At 42.0% G+C, this 16,259-nt stretch overlaps 1 protein-coding gene across 17 annotated transcripts in view; it reads right to left on the bottom strand.

Moving 5' to 3' along the window:
• MYCBP2 (MYC binding protein 2) overlaps nucleotides 1–16,259 on the bottom strand; it is a 368,898-nt gene that overhangs the window by 155,424 nt on the left and 197,215 nt on the right. For all 17 annotated transcript variants that reach the window (XM_075918843.1, XM_075918845.1, XM_075918849.1 and 14 more), the window contains 4 exons: nucleotides 12,659–12,884; nucleotides 12,087–12,205; nucleotides 1,982–2,069; nucleotides 343–392 (listed from right to left, as the gene is read on the bottom strand). In XM_075918843.1, the coding sequence (XP_075774958.1) occupies nucleotides 343–392; nucleotides 1,982–2,069; nucleotides 12,087–12,205; nucleotides 12,659–12,884 (483 nt within the window). The remainder of the gene's footprint in view (nucleotides 1–342; nucleotides 393–1,981; nucleotides 2,070–12,086; nucleotides 12,206–12,658; nucleotides 12,885–16,259) is intronic.

The following is a 16,259-nucleotide window of genomic DNA, read 5'->3' as shown; positions in this document are numbered from 1 at the left end:
ACTAGTGCTTTTGAGTGTTCAATGAGACAACTTGACAGGCATATTTTTCAGAGATTAAGTGCTTAGCATATTTTTTCAAAAAATTAGACCCCTTTGAGGTGTCAGGTTGGACTCAGAACACTTGAGATATAAATAATGAAATACTATGACCCACTAGCATGATTTAAGAGCCTTTTCTTTTAAGGTTTCAAATGCATCTTTATCGTGTGGCTCATAATGGGATAGCTTCCTTGATAATCCCAAGATCTTCCAAACAGATTTCTTCCCTTGCAATCAGCAAAAACGAAGTGACAATGGAAGTTAGCACTGAAATCCTTTGAAATGTTAAAAGCAAAGCCATACCTGCAATGCAGCCTCTTCAAGAATCTCAAGATCTTCTTCAAATTCATTAGCTATTGTACAAATACATAGAAATGCATACACATTAATATAAACATCAAGATAAATCTACATACATTCAACATTTAAAATTTGATTCTAATTTCATTTAGCAATACATTTTGTATGTAATACCTTGTAATAAGGTTAACATTTTATTCATTTTGCTCAGTCACACCAGTGTGAAAGGGTTCAAAGTTATGCAGCACATTTTAAATAATAGATGAAATAATATTTTCATGCAACACTTTAAGCATATAGTGTGTATAAATCAGTGCACAAATAAATGACACTAACTTATATAAAGAAAAACATTCTTATACCTCTACATTTATTTTCTCCAAAACAATTGGCAATTCTGCATATATGGATAGGTGGTCAACCTTCCAGACATTTTAGAGGCAGACAGCTGACTTCCAGATGTCAGCAGTTAGCACCTACCATCCAAATGCTCCTCAGAGGTGCTTGCACAAATTACTATTAAAAAATAAAATAAAGCTAACCAGAATTAATTCTTTTGTAAAATAAAATCCAAATGTGTTTAATGTAAACTTATACCATATTTCTCTCAAACATAATTATAAAAATATACTCTATCTGTTGATGGCTGGAGTGAGTTCAAATGTAATTTTTAGGTTTCCTTCCTTCTCATACATAAGGGAATAGAGTGGAAAGCAAAACAGCACTATTTATCTGCGCCCATTATTTTTAGTTGTAAAGTTGTACAGTGAAAACAGAAAATTTATCTCCAACCTATAAGCAAACTTAAAACTGAAAGTATTAGTCATTCACAATCACCTAGAAGATTTACACAGCATTGTTTTCTGGAAAATAAAATGAAAATGTACATGTTTAAATGATTGCTCTGGGGTGTGACTGGAGCAAAAGGGTTCAGTATGCAGGCTGCCTGGGGAGAAAGGACTACTCCAGGCCTCACTCACTTCAGCAGCTTGGGGCCAATTGAGAAGCACCTCTCCATGGGTTCTTGGCTGGGGCAGGTCCAGGTTCATCTGTTCCCCGCACTCCCCAGCCAGAGGGAATTAAGCAAACGATGCACTTTCCCCTGGCTTACTAAGGAAGAGGAACACCCAGCGATGTCCCTGTAGATATTTGTGATGCCACCCTTGAATCGCCCAACCACCAGAGGCCTTTCCCCTACCTCTGGCGCTGCAGTCCAGAGGAGAGGGAGTTAAGGATTTGGTGCCGGGGGTCTGGGAGGCAGGAGAGGGGGGGAGGGAAGACAAGATGGTGAGCCTCAGTCCTGTTAGCCACTCTTTTGGTGGTGCAGCTGCCCCCAATGATCACTCTGAAGTATAGCTCTTCTCTGAAATCATTGCCTCCAGTTTACTCTCAGTATTGCATGCCTTCTCTCTGTGCCTCTCTCTTTCCATGTTATGGAAAACAGTCCCATTCCCAGCAATTCCATTTTCCTGGCACAACAAAACCCTGACCTTGCTTTAACTTAGGATAAAAGGAATCTGCGGTCTAAATCTGGAGATCCTAGTTCTCACCGTTTAGGAGCAATTCTTCGACAAACAGACAAACTCTCTCAAATATGTAGTAGATTTACCAAGAAAAATACCATTTCTTAAAAGTAATTTACCAATTGGAAGTGCCAGATCTTTTTTCATCAAAGCAGCTGCACATACTCCTCCTAGATTGGCCAACTCTTTTTCCAGCTGAATAATACCCTTTAAAAAAAAAGAGAAGAATTTAAAGCAAAGGAATAGTTTCAGAAAAGGAAAGTTGAGCACCATACATACTCATTCATAAGCCGATTTTTTTAGTAAAAAAGCAAAGCATCAAAGAGCTGGGGATGACTTATCAACAGGTCTACATTGTCATTGTAGATGATGGATTGACAAGCTTCAGTTTGAAATGGATCAGGATAAGCTGCTGGTACTCCAGAACATTTTGTGTACCTGAAGTGCCCTCATGCATGGTGCTCCTCAGGTCCCATTGGCTACGGTTTGCCGTTCCTGGACAACAGGAGTGGTATGAAGTGATGGTCAGTATGATCCTTCACCTGCACTGCTTCCCGCAGCTCCCATTGGCTGTGAACGGCAAACCATAGCCACTGGGAGTTGAAAATGTTTTCTTTAGCCTGTGGCATTCACTTGACAGAGTGGGAATGCTGAAACCAGCTACAGGCTGGACCTCCCTGGTCTGGCACCCTCGGGACCTGAGTCATCCTGAATCAGGGAGTTTGTCAGACCAGGGGAGGTCAGTGATCCCCTGCTGGCTGTCCCACTGACAGCTCATATCTCAGGGGCTCCCAAGCCTGGGAGTCACCGTCCTGCCACTGCCCCACTAAAGCTGATCCGGATGAGGCTCCCTGCCCTGCTGCTTACCATTGTGGTAGGGGCTCTCAGATTCCCCAATCAGGGCTGCTTGGCCACTGCCAGCCCCCACTCCTCGTGAAACGAGGAGTAACGGTAGTTTGGAATAGGAAGCCTAGTCCGAACTATCTAGTCTGTGCCGCGTGTAGCTGCGCGGCACGGAGTCCGCACTAGCGGACATTTAAAAATGGCGGCGCCCGGCAAGATGCAAATGAAGCCTGGGAAATTCAAATCCTGGGCTTCATTTGCAACTCCGGTTGCCTACATTACCACCCTAGTTCGAACTAGAGTGGTAGTGTAGACATACCCTCATAGAGCTGGAAGAGACCTCAGAAGGTCATCAAGTCCAGCCCCCCTGCCAAAAGCAGGACCAATCCCAACTAAATCATCCCAGCCAGGGCTTTGTCAAGCCGAGACTTAAAAACCTTTAGGGATGGAGATTCCATCACCTCCCTAGATAACCCATTCCAGTGTTTCACCACCCTCCTAGTGAAATAGTTTTTCCTAATATCCAACCTAGACCTCTCCCTCTGTAACTTGAGACCATTGCTCCTTGTTCTGCCATCTATCACTACTGTGCAGCCTTTCTCCATCCTCTTTGGAACCTCCCATCAGGAAGTTGAAGGCTGCTATCAAATCCCCCCTCGCTCTTCTCTTCTGCAGACTAAACAAACCCAAATCCTTTAATCTCTCCTCAAAGGTCATGTGCTCCAGCCCTCTAATCATTTTGGTTGCCCTCTACTGGACCCACTCCAATGCATCCACATCCTTTCTTTAGTGGGGGGCTCAGAACTGGACACAATACTCCAGATGAGGCCTCACCAGAGCCAAATAAAGGGGAATAATCATTTCTCTGGACCTGCTAGCAATTCTTCTCCTAATGCACCCTAATATGCCATTAGCCTTCTTGGCTACAAGGGCACACTGTTGACTCATATCCAGCTTCTCATCCACTGTAATCCCCAGGTCCTTTTCTGCAGAACTGCTACTTAGCCATTTGGTCCCTAGCCCTGCGTGCAATTTAGAGATGCCATTATTCAAAGGGTTCCCCTTAATTCCTACTACCTCTCTGGCTAAGGTTAGAGGGTATAAGTTATTGGTTTCAGACAGAGTAAAAGGCTTTGAGGCACTTTTCCACATTGATGTTGCTGCTGCCTGGGGGTTGGTGGGGAATGACAACTCCTCTGGCCGCCTCCTCGTCTTTTTATGAGGAAGGAACCCCTTCTTCTTGTCTGAGAAGGGAAGCAGGAGTACTCTTAAATCCCTTATGCTCTGTTCCTGTGTGAAAAGACTCCCCATTTCCCCCCCCAACAATAGTTTCACCAGATCCTAGGCTCCCTTACTCCACATCTGCTCCTCTTCTAAAACGGTAAATGGAATTTTGTTCCTCCCCAGCCAAAGAGAATTGGGCTCCCTCCTACTTTCTCCATTTCTCTTTTTTCAGAACACAAGGGTCTGAGCTCACATTATATACCTAAAAGTGATGTTTCTTTCACTACACTAAAAGAATCTGAGTTTTATAGATACTGAACGAAACAACCACTTAAGTTAAAGAGTACTTTGGGATGGCTCAGCACTTCTGAAAATTAGGTGCACGGTTCCTAAACTCACATCAGGAAGTTGTTCATTCCACACACAGGAAAAGGAAACAAATTGGTGGGAACAGGTAACTACATGAAGTGATTTTTTTCAGAAAGGCCAAGTATCTCTGTCCAAAGAGCCCTCTAATCTGCAATCTTAATTATGCCTCACCTTCCACAGATGCAGACTCACTAATCCATAAATAGAGAGTGTGTCTTGAATCCAATCCTTGTGCAACTGAGCCCAAGCAGAGTCTGGCTATAGATTTTGAAATGTTGAGTACACACGTAGACTGACCACCTGATTGCTACTTCCTACATCACCTTCACAGAATCAAATTCTCTGCCCATGACTGGTCTTGCAACTAAAATAATTTTTATTTATGCCCTGAAAACAAGCATACCCTTCTGCTTTGTAGATGTTCTTAATGAGATTATACAGACATTTATTTTCTGACCCAACAGGAGGTTTGCCTTTTGCACCATGAGCAACACAATACTGAGTTGGATTTGCAAAACTCTTTGGGGTTTATACACATAGATCTTAAATGGTTCAAACCTTAAATGGTTCTCTCTCAGAAATTCTGTAGTAACTACTTATTGACACTCTTATTTACACTGAATTTGCACCATGCTCGCTGAGTAGTCCTGTGAATGTTAATAGGATTGCTTGTTAAGTAAGATTCTAATCCATGTGATCAAGGGTATCAGAATCTTGTCCCATGAGAGAAATAATTAAAAACAAGAGGAGATGAATACACTGAACCCTCTGAAAAATACAGCCAAATCTCCCCTTCCTGCTGTGGAAACCATTTCATATTTAGCTAGAAGCCATTCTGTATAACAAAAGCCATTTCAGTTTCTTGTGTCTGAACGTATACTAGGGGGAGTGAACTGGCCTTCACCGAGGTGGGGAGAGGCCAGAAGGATGCGCTGTTGGAATGTGTTAATGAACTATTTTGAGCTGAAGCTCGAACTCCCTCTAACCTGTTTCTTTCTTTGCTGATAATAATTCCTCTTTGAAGTTCATTTTGATTTCTTGCCCTGACGTCAGACTAGTTTGGTTAAGGGTTTAAAATACTAGGATTGATTGTATTAGCCAGCCTTACTGGGCCCGGTTCTGCTGGGACCACGTTTGGCTCACTTTGTTTTATTCATCAATAAAGCTGTCTGTTTAGCTGCCTAAACTGAGTGAGGCCTTTGCTTCAACACTGCCCTAGGGCCAGCTTGACTAAGTCTCCAGATGGTATATCTATGCAACACTCCAGAATCCCTGGCATAAGACTTCCTGAGAGAAAAAGGCATGGACCTTTAGAGCTCTGGATAGTTGAGTGAGTTAGAGAATGAAACATATTCCATCTTACACTTGTAGCCTATCAAGTTACTTTCCATTATCATGCTACTAATATGTTTGTGTTCATTTAGATTAATTCGGTAATAGTTAAAAACTCTAATGGAAGAAATCTTCTAAAAAGCTGCTCTCAGCATTCCCGTAGTCCCTTTGTGTTAGCTTGACTGAGGTCTGCGTTCAGGTGTAATACACTAGGCCTTATGTCTGCCCAAATTTGTGAAGGCCGCTAACACAGCAGCGCTCAACTCCTTGGGGGAGGGCTTTGCCATTAACCCATCTGGGTACAGTACAGCCCAGGGCTGCCTGGTGAGTCGGGTTCCCCTGCAGTGCAGTGGCTCCTGCTCTAGAGTATAACAAGATGGTACAGCCTCTGAATGCACTTTCCAATGAGTGCTATGTCTGCATTACAATCAATTAAAGGACAAGCTTATACTTAATGAGAGAACTACATAAGCTCACAGTCCAGGTCAAGTAATATGGGGTTATATTTTATCTTTTGTCCATGCTGCAACAGGCCGTTTGCAAGATCAGCAGGAGCTGAGGTTTGCAGACTTCAGTGGTTGGGACACAGTCTCACCCACATACTGGTCATAACTTATTTATGGTTTCCTGGGCCTGAAAAAGGGGAAATTAGGTATGGACCTCTCATCCACACAGGATGGCGGGAACAATACCCTCAGACTCAGCAGATGTATTATTAAATGTAAGTCCCAAATAATTGGTTCAGGCCGAGTTAAGCAATTAGGACACAGGTTGCGACAGATAATCGCAAAGATCCATGGCAATGAATTGACGTATATGATAAGTTAAGAGCAATGATATATTGATCAACAGGAAAAGAACACTTCAGCATTAAAAACACCCCCTATTGAATATGCATAAAACATGTTATTGTCGGCGTCACTTGGTATATAAGTGGGACCACAGCCAAGGGTCGCTAGGGAGGAGAAGATGTAGTCCTTGGAAGGGCCAGAAGGATGTATTTTAAAGAAGCCTTACTGAAGGCACAGAAAGAAACCATCCCGATGCATAGCAAGAGAGGCAAACATGATAGGAGACCGGATTGGCTTATAGGGGAAATCCTTGGTGAACTTAAGCACAAAAAGGAAGCTTACAAAAAGTGGAAACTTGGACAAATGACCAGAGAGGGGTTTTAATGTATAACTCGAGAATGCCGGGGGGTTATCAGGAAGGCGAAAGCGCAAATGGAATTGTGACTGGCAAAGGATGTGAAGGTTTCTACAGGCATGTTAACAAGACGAAGGTGATCAGAGAGGGTGTGCGGCCCCTACTGGATGAAGGAGGTAACCTAGAGACAGATGATGTGGGGAAAGCTGAAGTACTCAATGCTTTCTTTGCCTCTGTATTCACGGACAAGGTGGGCTCCCGGACTAATGTGCTAAGTGAGGCAAGATGGAATGAAGACAGACAGCCCTTAGTGGGTAAAGAGCAGGTTAGGAACTATTTAGAAAAGCTAAATGTACACAAATCCATGGGTCAGGACTTAATGCATCCAAGGGTACTGAGGGAGTTGGCAAATGTCATTGAGGAGCCTTTGGTCATTATCTTTGAAAAGTCGTGGAGGTCGGGAGAAATCCAGATGATTGGAAAAAGGCAAATGTAGTGCCCATCTTCAAAAATGGGAAGAAGGACTATCCAGGGAACTATAGGCCAGTCAGTCTTACCTCGGTTCCTGGAAAAATCATGGAAGAGATCCTTAAGGAATCCATTTTGAGGTACTTGGCAGAGAGGAAAGTGATTAGGAATAGTCACAATTATAAGGAAGGGTAGAAGGGAGAACAGCAAAATAGAGACAATGGATTTTGGGGAGGCGGATTTTGGTAAGCTCAGAGAGCTGATAGGTAAGGTCCCATGGGAATCAAGATTGAGAGGAAAAACAACTGGAGAGTCGGCAGTTTTTCAGAGATACATTGTTAAGGGCCCAAAAGCAAGCTATTCCGATGTGTTGGAAAGATAGAAAATATGGCAAAAGACTGCCTTGGCTTAACCACGAGATCTTGCATGATCTAAAAATAAAAAAGGAGTCATATAAAAATGGAAAGTAGGACAAATTACAAAGGAAGAATATAGGCAAACAGCACAGGAATGCAGGGGAAAGATTAGAAAGGCAAGGGCACAGACTGAGCTCAAACTAGCTACAGGAATAAAGGGAAACAAGAAGACATTTTATAAATACATTAGAAGAAAGAGGAAGACCAAGGAGAGGGTAGGCCCACTGGTCAGTGATGAGGGAGAAACAGAAACAGGAAACTTGGAAATGGCAGAGATGCTCAATGACTTCTTTGTTTCGGTCTTTACCGAGAAGTCTGTAAGAATGCCTAACAGTGTATGCGAGTGGGAAGGGGGTAATTTTAGAAGGTAAAATTAAAAAAGAACAAGTTAAAAATCACCTAGAAAAGTTAGATGCCTGCAAGTCACCAGGGCCTGATGAAATGTATCCTAGAAAACTCAAGGAACTGATAGAGGAGGTATCTGAGCCTCTAGCTATCATCTTTGGAAAATCATGGGAGACAGGAGAGATTCCAGAGGACTGGAAAAGGGCAAATATAGTGCCCAATCTATAAAAAGGGACATAAGAACAACCCAGGAAACTACAGACCAGTTAGTTTAACTTCTGTGCCAGGGAAGATAATGGAGCAAGTAATTAAGGAAATCATCTGTAAACACTTGGAAAGTGGCAAGGTGATAGGGAACAGCCAGCATGGATTTGTAAAGAACAAATCATGTCAAATCAATCTGATAGCTTTCTTTAATAAGATAATGAGTCTTGTGGATAAGCGAGAAGCAGTGGATGTGGTATACCTAGACTTTAGTAAGGCGTTTTAGAAGGAGTACGGCAGAAAGGGATCGAGGGATTATAGTGGACCACAAGCTGAATATGAGTCAGCAGTGTGATGCTGATGCAAAAAAAGCAAACATGATTCTGGGATGCATTAACAGGTGTGTTGTGAGCAAAACACGACAAGTCATTCTTCCACTCTACTCTGCGCTGGTTAGGCCTCAGTTGGAGTATTGTGTCCAGTTCTGGGCACCGCATTTCAAGAAAGACATAGAGAAATTGGAGAGGATCCAGAGAAGAGCAACGAAAATGATTAAAGGTCTAGAGAACATGACCCATGAAGGAAGACTGAAAGAATTGGGTTTGCCCAATTGGGTGGCTCAGTGGTGAGCTGAAGATGATGAATAACAGTGCTAACAGGGTCACATTGAGACTAGTAATGTAAGGTTTACTCTGTCCAAACTGACATTCCCGAGGTATCAGGGCAATGGGAGAGAAGGCTTATAGAATGATGTTGGATCGAGTCCAGCAGGGTGACATAGAATCATAGAATACCAGGACTGGAAGGGACCTCGAGAGGTCATCAAGTCTAGTCCCCTGCCCCCAAGACAGGACCAAATACTGCCTAGACAATCCCTGATAGATATTTATCTAACCTACTCTTAAATATCTCCAGAGATGGGGATTCCACAACCTCCCTGGGCAATTTATTCCATTGTTTGACCACCCTGACAGTTAGGAACTTTTTCTTAATGTCCAACCTAAACCTCCCTTGCTGTAGTTTAAGCCCATTGCTTCTTGTTCTATCCTCAGAGGCTAAGATGAGCAAGTTTTCTCCCTCCTCCTTATGACACCCTTTTAGATACCTGAAAACAGCTATCATGTCACCTCCTCGGTCTTATCTTTTCTTAACTAAACAAACCCAATTCCTTCAGCCTTCCTTCATAGGTCATGTGCTCTAGACCTTGAATCATTCTTGTTGCTCTTCTCTGGCCCTTCTCCAGTTTCTCCACATCTTCCTTGAAATGCGGTGCCCAGAACTGGACACAATACTCCAACTGAGGCCTAACCAGCGCAGAGTAGAGCGGAAGAATGACTTCTTGTGTCTTGCTCACACCACACCTGTTAATACATCCCAGAATCATATTTGCTTTCTTTGCAACAGCATTACACTGCTGACTCATATTTAACTTGTGGTCCACTATAACCCCTCGATCCCTTTCTGCCATACTCCTTCCTAGACAGTCGCTTCCCATTCTGTATGTGTGAAACTGATTGTTCCTTCCTAAGTGAAGCACTTCACATTTGTCTTTATTAAACTTCATCCTGTTTACCTCAGACCATTTCTCCAATTTGTCCAGATCATTTTGAATTATGACCCTATCCTCCAGAGCAGTTGCAACCCCTCCAAACTTGGTATCATCTGCAAACTTAATAAACGTACTTTCTATGCCAATATCTAAATCATCTAAGAGGGAGCTTTTCTTCTTGCGCACTCTTCTTTGGATAATCTTGGCATTTGGTGTTTTTGGTGTATTACTTCATGGCCTCATTTGTCAAATATTTCCACAGTCATCCTGATTTCAAGGACCACTTCTATTAATCATTAGATAACCTACTGAGCATATCTACCTCCAGGGAGAGAAGCAATGAGCTTTAGCTTTAGATGCATCACAGCCATAGTATTAGTGCCTCCACAGATAAGAGCTGGAAATACGCTCTTCCATGTTTACTCATATAGCATATGACTAGTGTTATCTGTAAGTAACTGTAGTATGTCATTTTGCAGAGACTGCCAGTAGGATTTCAGGGAACATTTCACTACCTTGAACTCTAGTATGCTGACATGGAGTCTGGATTAAAGTGTTTCAAACATCATGTAACTCAGATGTATCAGTACTGTGCACGCAGACCAGACTGCAGGCAACAGATGTGATTCTGATGGTAGATGATGGACAACAGAGTTCTCCTTCTCCCCTGAAGTTGTTTTCCTTGTTCTCCCATAATTAACCTGTTAGAGTACTTGAAGTTGGATGTTCAGTTTTCTTTGAAAGCTGTATACATTCAGAGTCTAGTGAACTACTGCGATGCAATGCACCTCTATATTCTCATTGTACACATAACTGTAATCATATTTGTACAAAGTATTCTTTGTAAGATATCACCTGAAAATGAGTAACTCCCTGATCAATAATAAAATAAAATTAAAATGATAAACCAACAGAAACCAACCGATTAAATTAAAATGATAAACCAACAGAAATTAGATCCCAAATGTGTTTACCAGACAAGTCTGGGGTGTGAGTAAACCAGTTTCTCAAAGACAAAGGACAAGCTTGCACCTCTAGCCAGGTGTCACAAAAAACTGATGGGCAATCAACTATTAAGTGGTCATTCTTTGGCAAGGAAAAATAGTATGAATGGTATGAAAACTCTTTCATCATCAGACCCTCCTGCCTCTGTCCTGACAGTGGAAATGAACTTTATTTATGGGAAACCTTCTGGAAAATGTATTTCAAAGGGTGACTGAACTATAAAAGTGAGGGGCAAAACCATGGGAGAATTATCATTCCTTATCTAAATTTTAGTCTCAGGAAGCATTTTATCCTTCTCAAGTAATTTCTGTCTTTAATGCCTTATATTTGTTCTCACTCAAGTTCCAAAGGCTCCTAAGAGACAAGAGAAGGGATATTACCTTAAACTATGCTATGCCTCTCTGACCTAAATATTTACAATAAAGTCTTAAACTAGGCTGAGGGAAAACAATACTGAAGTGACACAGGATTTCTATTTATTTTTATGGCAGCAAAGGTGGTGGTGGTTCCCTTAAGAGTATGGTGATGTCACCCTTATTCAAGAATAATTGTGCTCCCCAGAAAAACATACCCTTTCAAGGCATACCAGGGATGCCGTATGCCAAAATAAAGAATGCCCTCAAAGAGGAAAACTTTATTATACAAAAGAGTAACTTGCAGAACTCACATCTATAGGTATTACTGAGACAACTGGATTAGGAAGATTTGAGAGAATATTACTAGGCCATTCAAAGGTTTAAATCAGCTGTAATTATCCTGAGATAAAAATGTATAAGGAATAATCAATCTTCATTCTTCATAACATCAGACAGCGTTAAAAAGAACTTCTCTGATTAGGCCTCTTATTGTATTATTTTCTGTTTTAGTAATTTGTATACTATCTTCTGAAGAGTATGTTACTGCCCAGAGACGAAAAAAGAACAGAAGGACTGTTCCTACTATGGCCAATGCAAGTAAAATGCATTTAGATTATTAATCTGTACAGACTATTTCTAGATTTTAATAGCTAAGCATAGTGGAATCAGGGACAGATGTCTTAGAGCAACAAAATACACAGACTAATTCTGATGCAATTAAGAGAACTTAATAGTGCTTTCCATGTCTATAGACTGTTCCAACTGTTAACATTTGAGAGCCTTTGTACAGAAGGATAACATACAGATGGATAAAAAGTACATGTAGATATACAAAAAGCCTTGAAACAATGAGTCTCCACACTACTACTATTTTAAAATATGATTTTTCTAATATGTTGATAAAATAATTTGCCTTTATAAAAGCAAATTGATATGGTGCAATATTAGTAGCTTTACTTATTCTTACCTCGTCAGCTCCTGGACTAAATTCATATCCAACTGCAAAACACTTGAAGCCATAGAAACAGGCCTTATCATCTTTCACATAGTCTGATGCAGTCTCCAGTGAAAAGAGTGCTTCATTTCCTAAATTAACACAGTAAATACATTTATATTAATTCCTCCTTTTTCATTCATTTTATATCACAAAAATATGAAAATTATCATTTAAATGTAACTGATAGAAAAAATACTTGAGCTATCTGCGTATTTATACCACAAATAATAAATAATGGATCACTACATGATAGCTTATCACTATTCTTGGCCCAGCTTTCCAATGTGAGTCCTGGGTTCTCCTCAACTTTATATTCTAACTACTAAACTGAATAATTAAATCTCATAACCTAAGACAGTCAACATTAAGTGAAATGTTCATAGAGATTTTTTTTTTTTTTTTACTGAGAGCATGACAAAGACTTCTGATGACTAAGCAAAGTTTACTTCTCTGGAAATTACTGTATTTTAAATTATCTTTTTTAAAGTATACTCCAAACCCTCCATTTTATTTAAAAAAGGCAATTTATAAACTCTTTTTACCTGGCAACACTAAAACCATGGTAGGCCATCCAGATGTGCCTGAAAATTTCTTTAGTTCAATCCATGAATTAAGATTTTCATGAACAGAAATTTGTTTTTGTCCAAATCCTGAGTTATGGAGAATTCTCACAGGAATTAGCAAGCGAAGGACATCCTCTGATTGAGCTGTACCACATTGAGCATCAAATTCTAATGTCATCCACCTGACACATTCTGGGAAAGTCACCTAAAACAAGTAGCAGGTGAAAAAACAAAACATTTTACATGTCTAATTAATTTTGGTTTGAGTATTTTACTTTAAACATAATCTTTAAGGCAAAGGAAAGCCACTTATCTCTACTGTAACTGGAGTTCTTCAAGATACGTTGCCTAGGAGTGTTCCAGTATGCAATGACCATAAATCAGAACACGTTAGTCAGCAGCATCAGTTGGATCACACCTATATTTTCTATATTCTAGTTCCCTAAGCTCCTCTCTTGCAAAGGCATTTAAGGAAGTAGCAACCAACCAACCAACCCTCAGTTCCTTCGCCAGTGCAAAGTCAAAATGCTATTAGACTCTGTAGCAATGGAAAAAGGAGGGTGAGTAATGAAACACATGACAACACATTTTGTAGAACTCTAGGTACTGTAGGGATAAGTAATTTCCCTTTCTATTTTGTGTGTTTGTTACTATGTTCCACTATGGTGACTCACAAGGAAGTATCAATTAATGGAGGAGGGTAGAAGGATACTAAGTAAATAATGACTGAAGCATGGATCTGCCAAATCAGGATCAGATCTAAATGCCTCTATGATGGAAAAGTGCCTGGAGTAGCTACTCTTTGTACAATAGTTAAGGAAATGCCACAGAGAAGTTGTAGATGCATTGATCAAGTCTGCCTTACATTAGCTTATTTAGATCACATTTGTATAGTCTGACACCACCTATAAGTGATTCATATTATCTGCCCTTTAAGTCTTTCAGCAAAGGCAACGAACAACCTAGTGGATATGCTAGATCAGTGGTCCCCAACCTTTAGAGGCTCCCGGGTGCCCGGGAGGTGGGGCCACTCACGCGCCGGGCGCCCGGGGGCAGGGCCGCGTGTCCGGGGGCACACCAGGGGACTGGGATGCCCTTGCACCCTAGGGCCGCCCGAGCGCCTTGTGCCGGCCACGCGCCTGGGGCCGGCACCGGTGCCGCTCGAGCACCACGCGCCCGAGCGCCCGCATGTGCCCCTGTAGGGATAACATATTAATGTATTGAAAATGATTCCCCCAAATGGAAGTGACTCCCCATAATTTGTTCCCCACAACTTAAAGTGTTTAGATTTATTATTAATTCTTCTTCTTATTATTATTATTATTTGTTAAGATTGTTAAATGTTTAGATTTATTATTATTATTGCCCCTTTAGAATATAATGTATTAGGTCATGTAACTTAGAACTGTTAAGAATATAATTCTATGTAGCCAGAAACAGCCCCCCCTCTGTGCTCCAGGGCATGCTCAAGCTTGTGCAAGGGGCTGCTTGAAATTGACATTGCAGAGATACATTGTAACAATGCATTGTCAAGCCACTAACTCTGCTATGGGAGCCAAGCCCTGTAATTGACTAAGGGCATTGTTACTTAATTGAGGCCTGTTCTCTTTAAAACATTGTAACTTTATTCAGCACTCAGAGAATGTTTTAAGCAATACCACCCAGAAACTTTTTGTAACTACAACTCTGAGATATGTAAAGTTATTATTATACTAAAATATTGTATGGTAAACATTAATTAAGGAATGTATGTAAGAGAGAGAGAGTGCTTGGATGATGAATGAATGGTTCTGAGAGGTGCCAGCCTGAGAATACAGCAACAAAGGGCTGAAGATGGCGTCAGGTACCAGTGCAACCAAAAGGTGTCAAGTGGAGAAAACCAAGTACTGGAGGTCCACCCGATGAGATCACTGATGAGCATCTGGCAGCCACCCTGGAGACATCAGCATGATGCAGCAATTTCCATAGACTGGCATAGGAAAAAATTCCTATAAGAACTGGACTAAAAAACTATGGAATCAGAGTCCAAGGTTCTGCTGCCAGCCTACCAGGAGCTTCAGATGCGCATCTGATCAGGACTTCGCTCCCCACTACCATCACTTGCGTACAGAATACCTGGCCAGTATTCTGTCACAAGCAACTTCCAGGCTGGTAACTATAACAAATACACAGAACCTTAATGAACGGATGAATGAATGTTTATATATATATATATATAAAGTGTATAAGGGTTAAGTAGTGTTAGGAATAAGTAGTTAAACAACGTTGTTTGCTTCTATCTTTTCTTTATTTTTTTATTATTATCTTTACAATAAATGTGGCTTTTTGCCTTATCCCCCTCATAAGATCCTGCTTGCTTTTATTGGTACAACACCCCGGGGCTAGGGCCCCCCGAGCGCCGCGCACCCAGCGCCGGTGCGTGTCGCGCACCTGGGGCCGGCGCCTTCCGTGCGCCGGGGGCGGGGTTGGCCCAGGTTGTCGGCACCGCGTTGGGGACCACTGTGCTAGATGATTTTGTTCTCTGTAAATAAAATACTAATACCTGGATAACATCTATAGGGTGCAGACTGGCTTTTCCAGATGTGGTTTTGGGGAAAGGCATATAAATGCATGCTTCCCCACCCACAGACCCTGTTGGGGGAGCACATGAACTCTTTGTCCCCGTTGCCTCCCAAGAGAACTACCAGCTGTTCTGAACAGCTGGTGGTTCCCTGTAGCCACCTTCACCCCTGGTGGCAGGAGACTTTGCGCTCTTCCCCTTCCCCCAGGTAAATCAGGGTCTGGGAGCCGAGGGAGTATGGGAAGTCTCTTGCTCTCTGACCCTGTCCTGCGAGGGGGCAGCACACAGAGTCAACTGCCAGCTGAGCAGCAACTGGTGGTTGACTAAGTTCAGAGCCCCTTGCAGGACAGGAGAAGACTTCACATGCTCCCCCCGCCCCCAGGTCAATCAGGGCTTAGGGGTGGGTGGAGCATGCAAAGTCTCCTCCCACCATCCTGAAAGGGGCATGTGGCACTTAGAGACAGCCACCAGCTACTCAAATGGTGGCTGACTCGAAGCTCTACATGCCCCTGGTGGGGGAGGGGCCTTGCGCACTCCCCCATCTCCAGGCTCTGACTGGCATATATATATTAATCCCCTTCATAAATTGGGATGAGTGAAATCCAAATGAACTTCTAAGTGGAGATGAAATGCTATTATCACAGCCAAATATTTTAGGCAACTAAAGGACATGCCTGATTTTTGAGGACTAAAAGGTAAATAAGAGGAGGGGGAAGTGGGGCTGACGTGGGTAAAATGTGATGATTGTCACACCATATGGAGAATCTGTGCAAGTATATATTTCTGGGAGATGGTCTGCAGCAATTAAGGAGGACCTCCTGAACAGCTGCAGAGCAAGATGCTCCAAGTGATGTCAGCAAGCAAGGAGCCACACCCGAAGTTGCAGACTGTGTGTTCAGATGACAGTCAACTCTTGTTCCGTGTGAGAAGGCAAGAGACAGATGGAAAGTGCTACTCGGCCATTATCATCATTTAAAGGAGGCAAGGGAACCAGGTCTGTTGGGGGCAATTGGGTGTTAA

The sequence above is a fragment of the Pelodiscus sinensis genome, chromosome 1 (genome assembly GCF_049634645.1).
Source record: "Pelodiscus sinensis isolate JC-2024 chromosome 1, ASM4963464v1, whole genome shotgun sequence".
In the NCBI taxonomy this organism is placed as follows: Eukaryota; Metazoa; Chordata; order Testudines; family Trionychidae; genus Pelodiscus; species Pelodiscus sinensis.
Note: the sequence above shows the minus strand (reverse complement) of the source record. Positions and strands in the feature narration are given on the sequence as shown.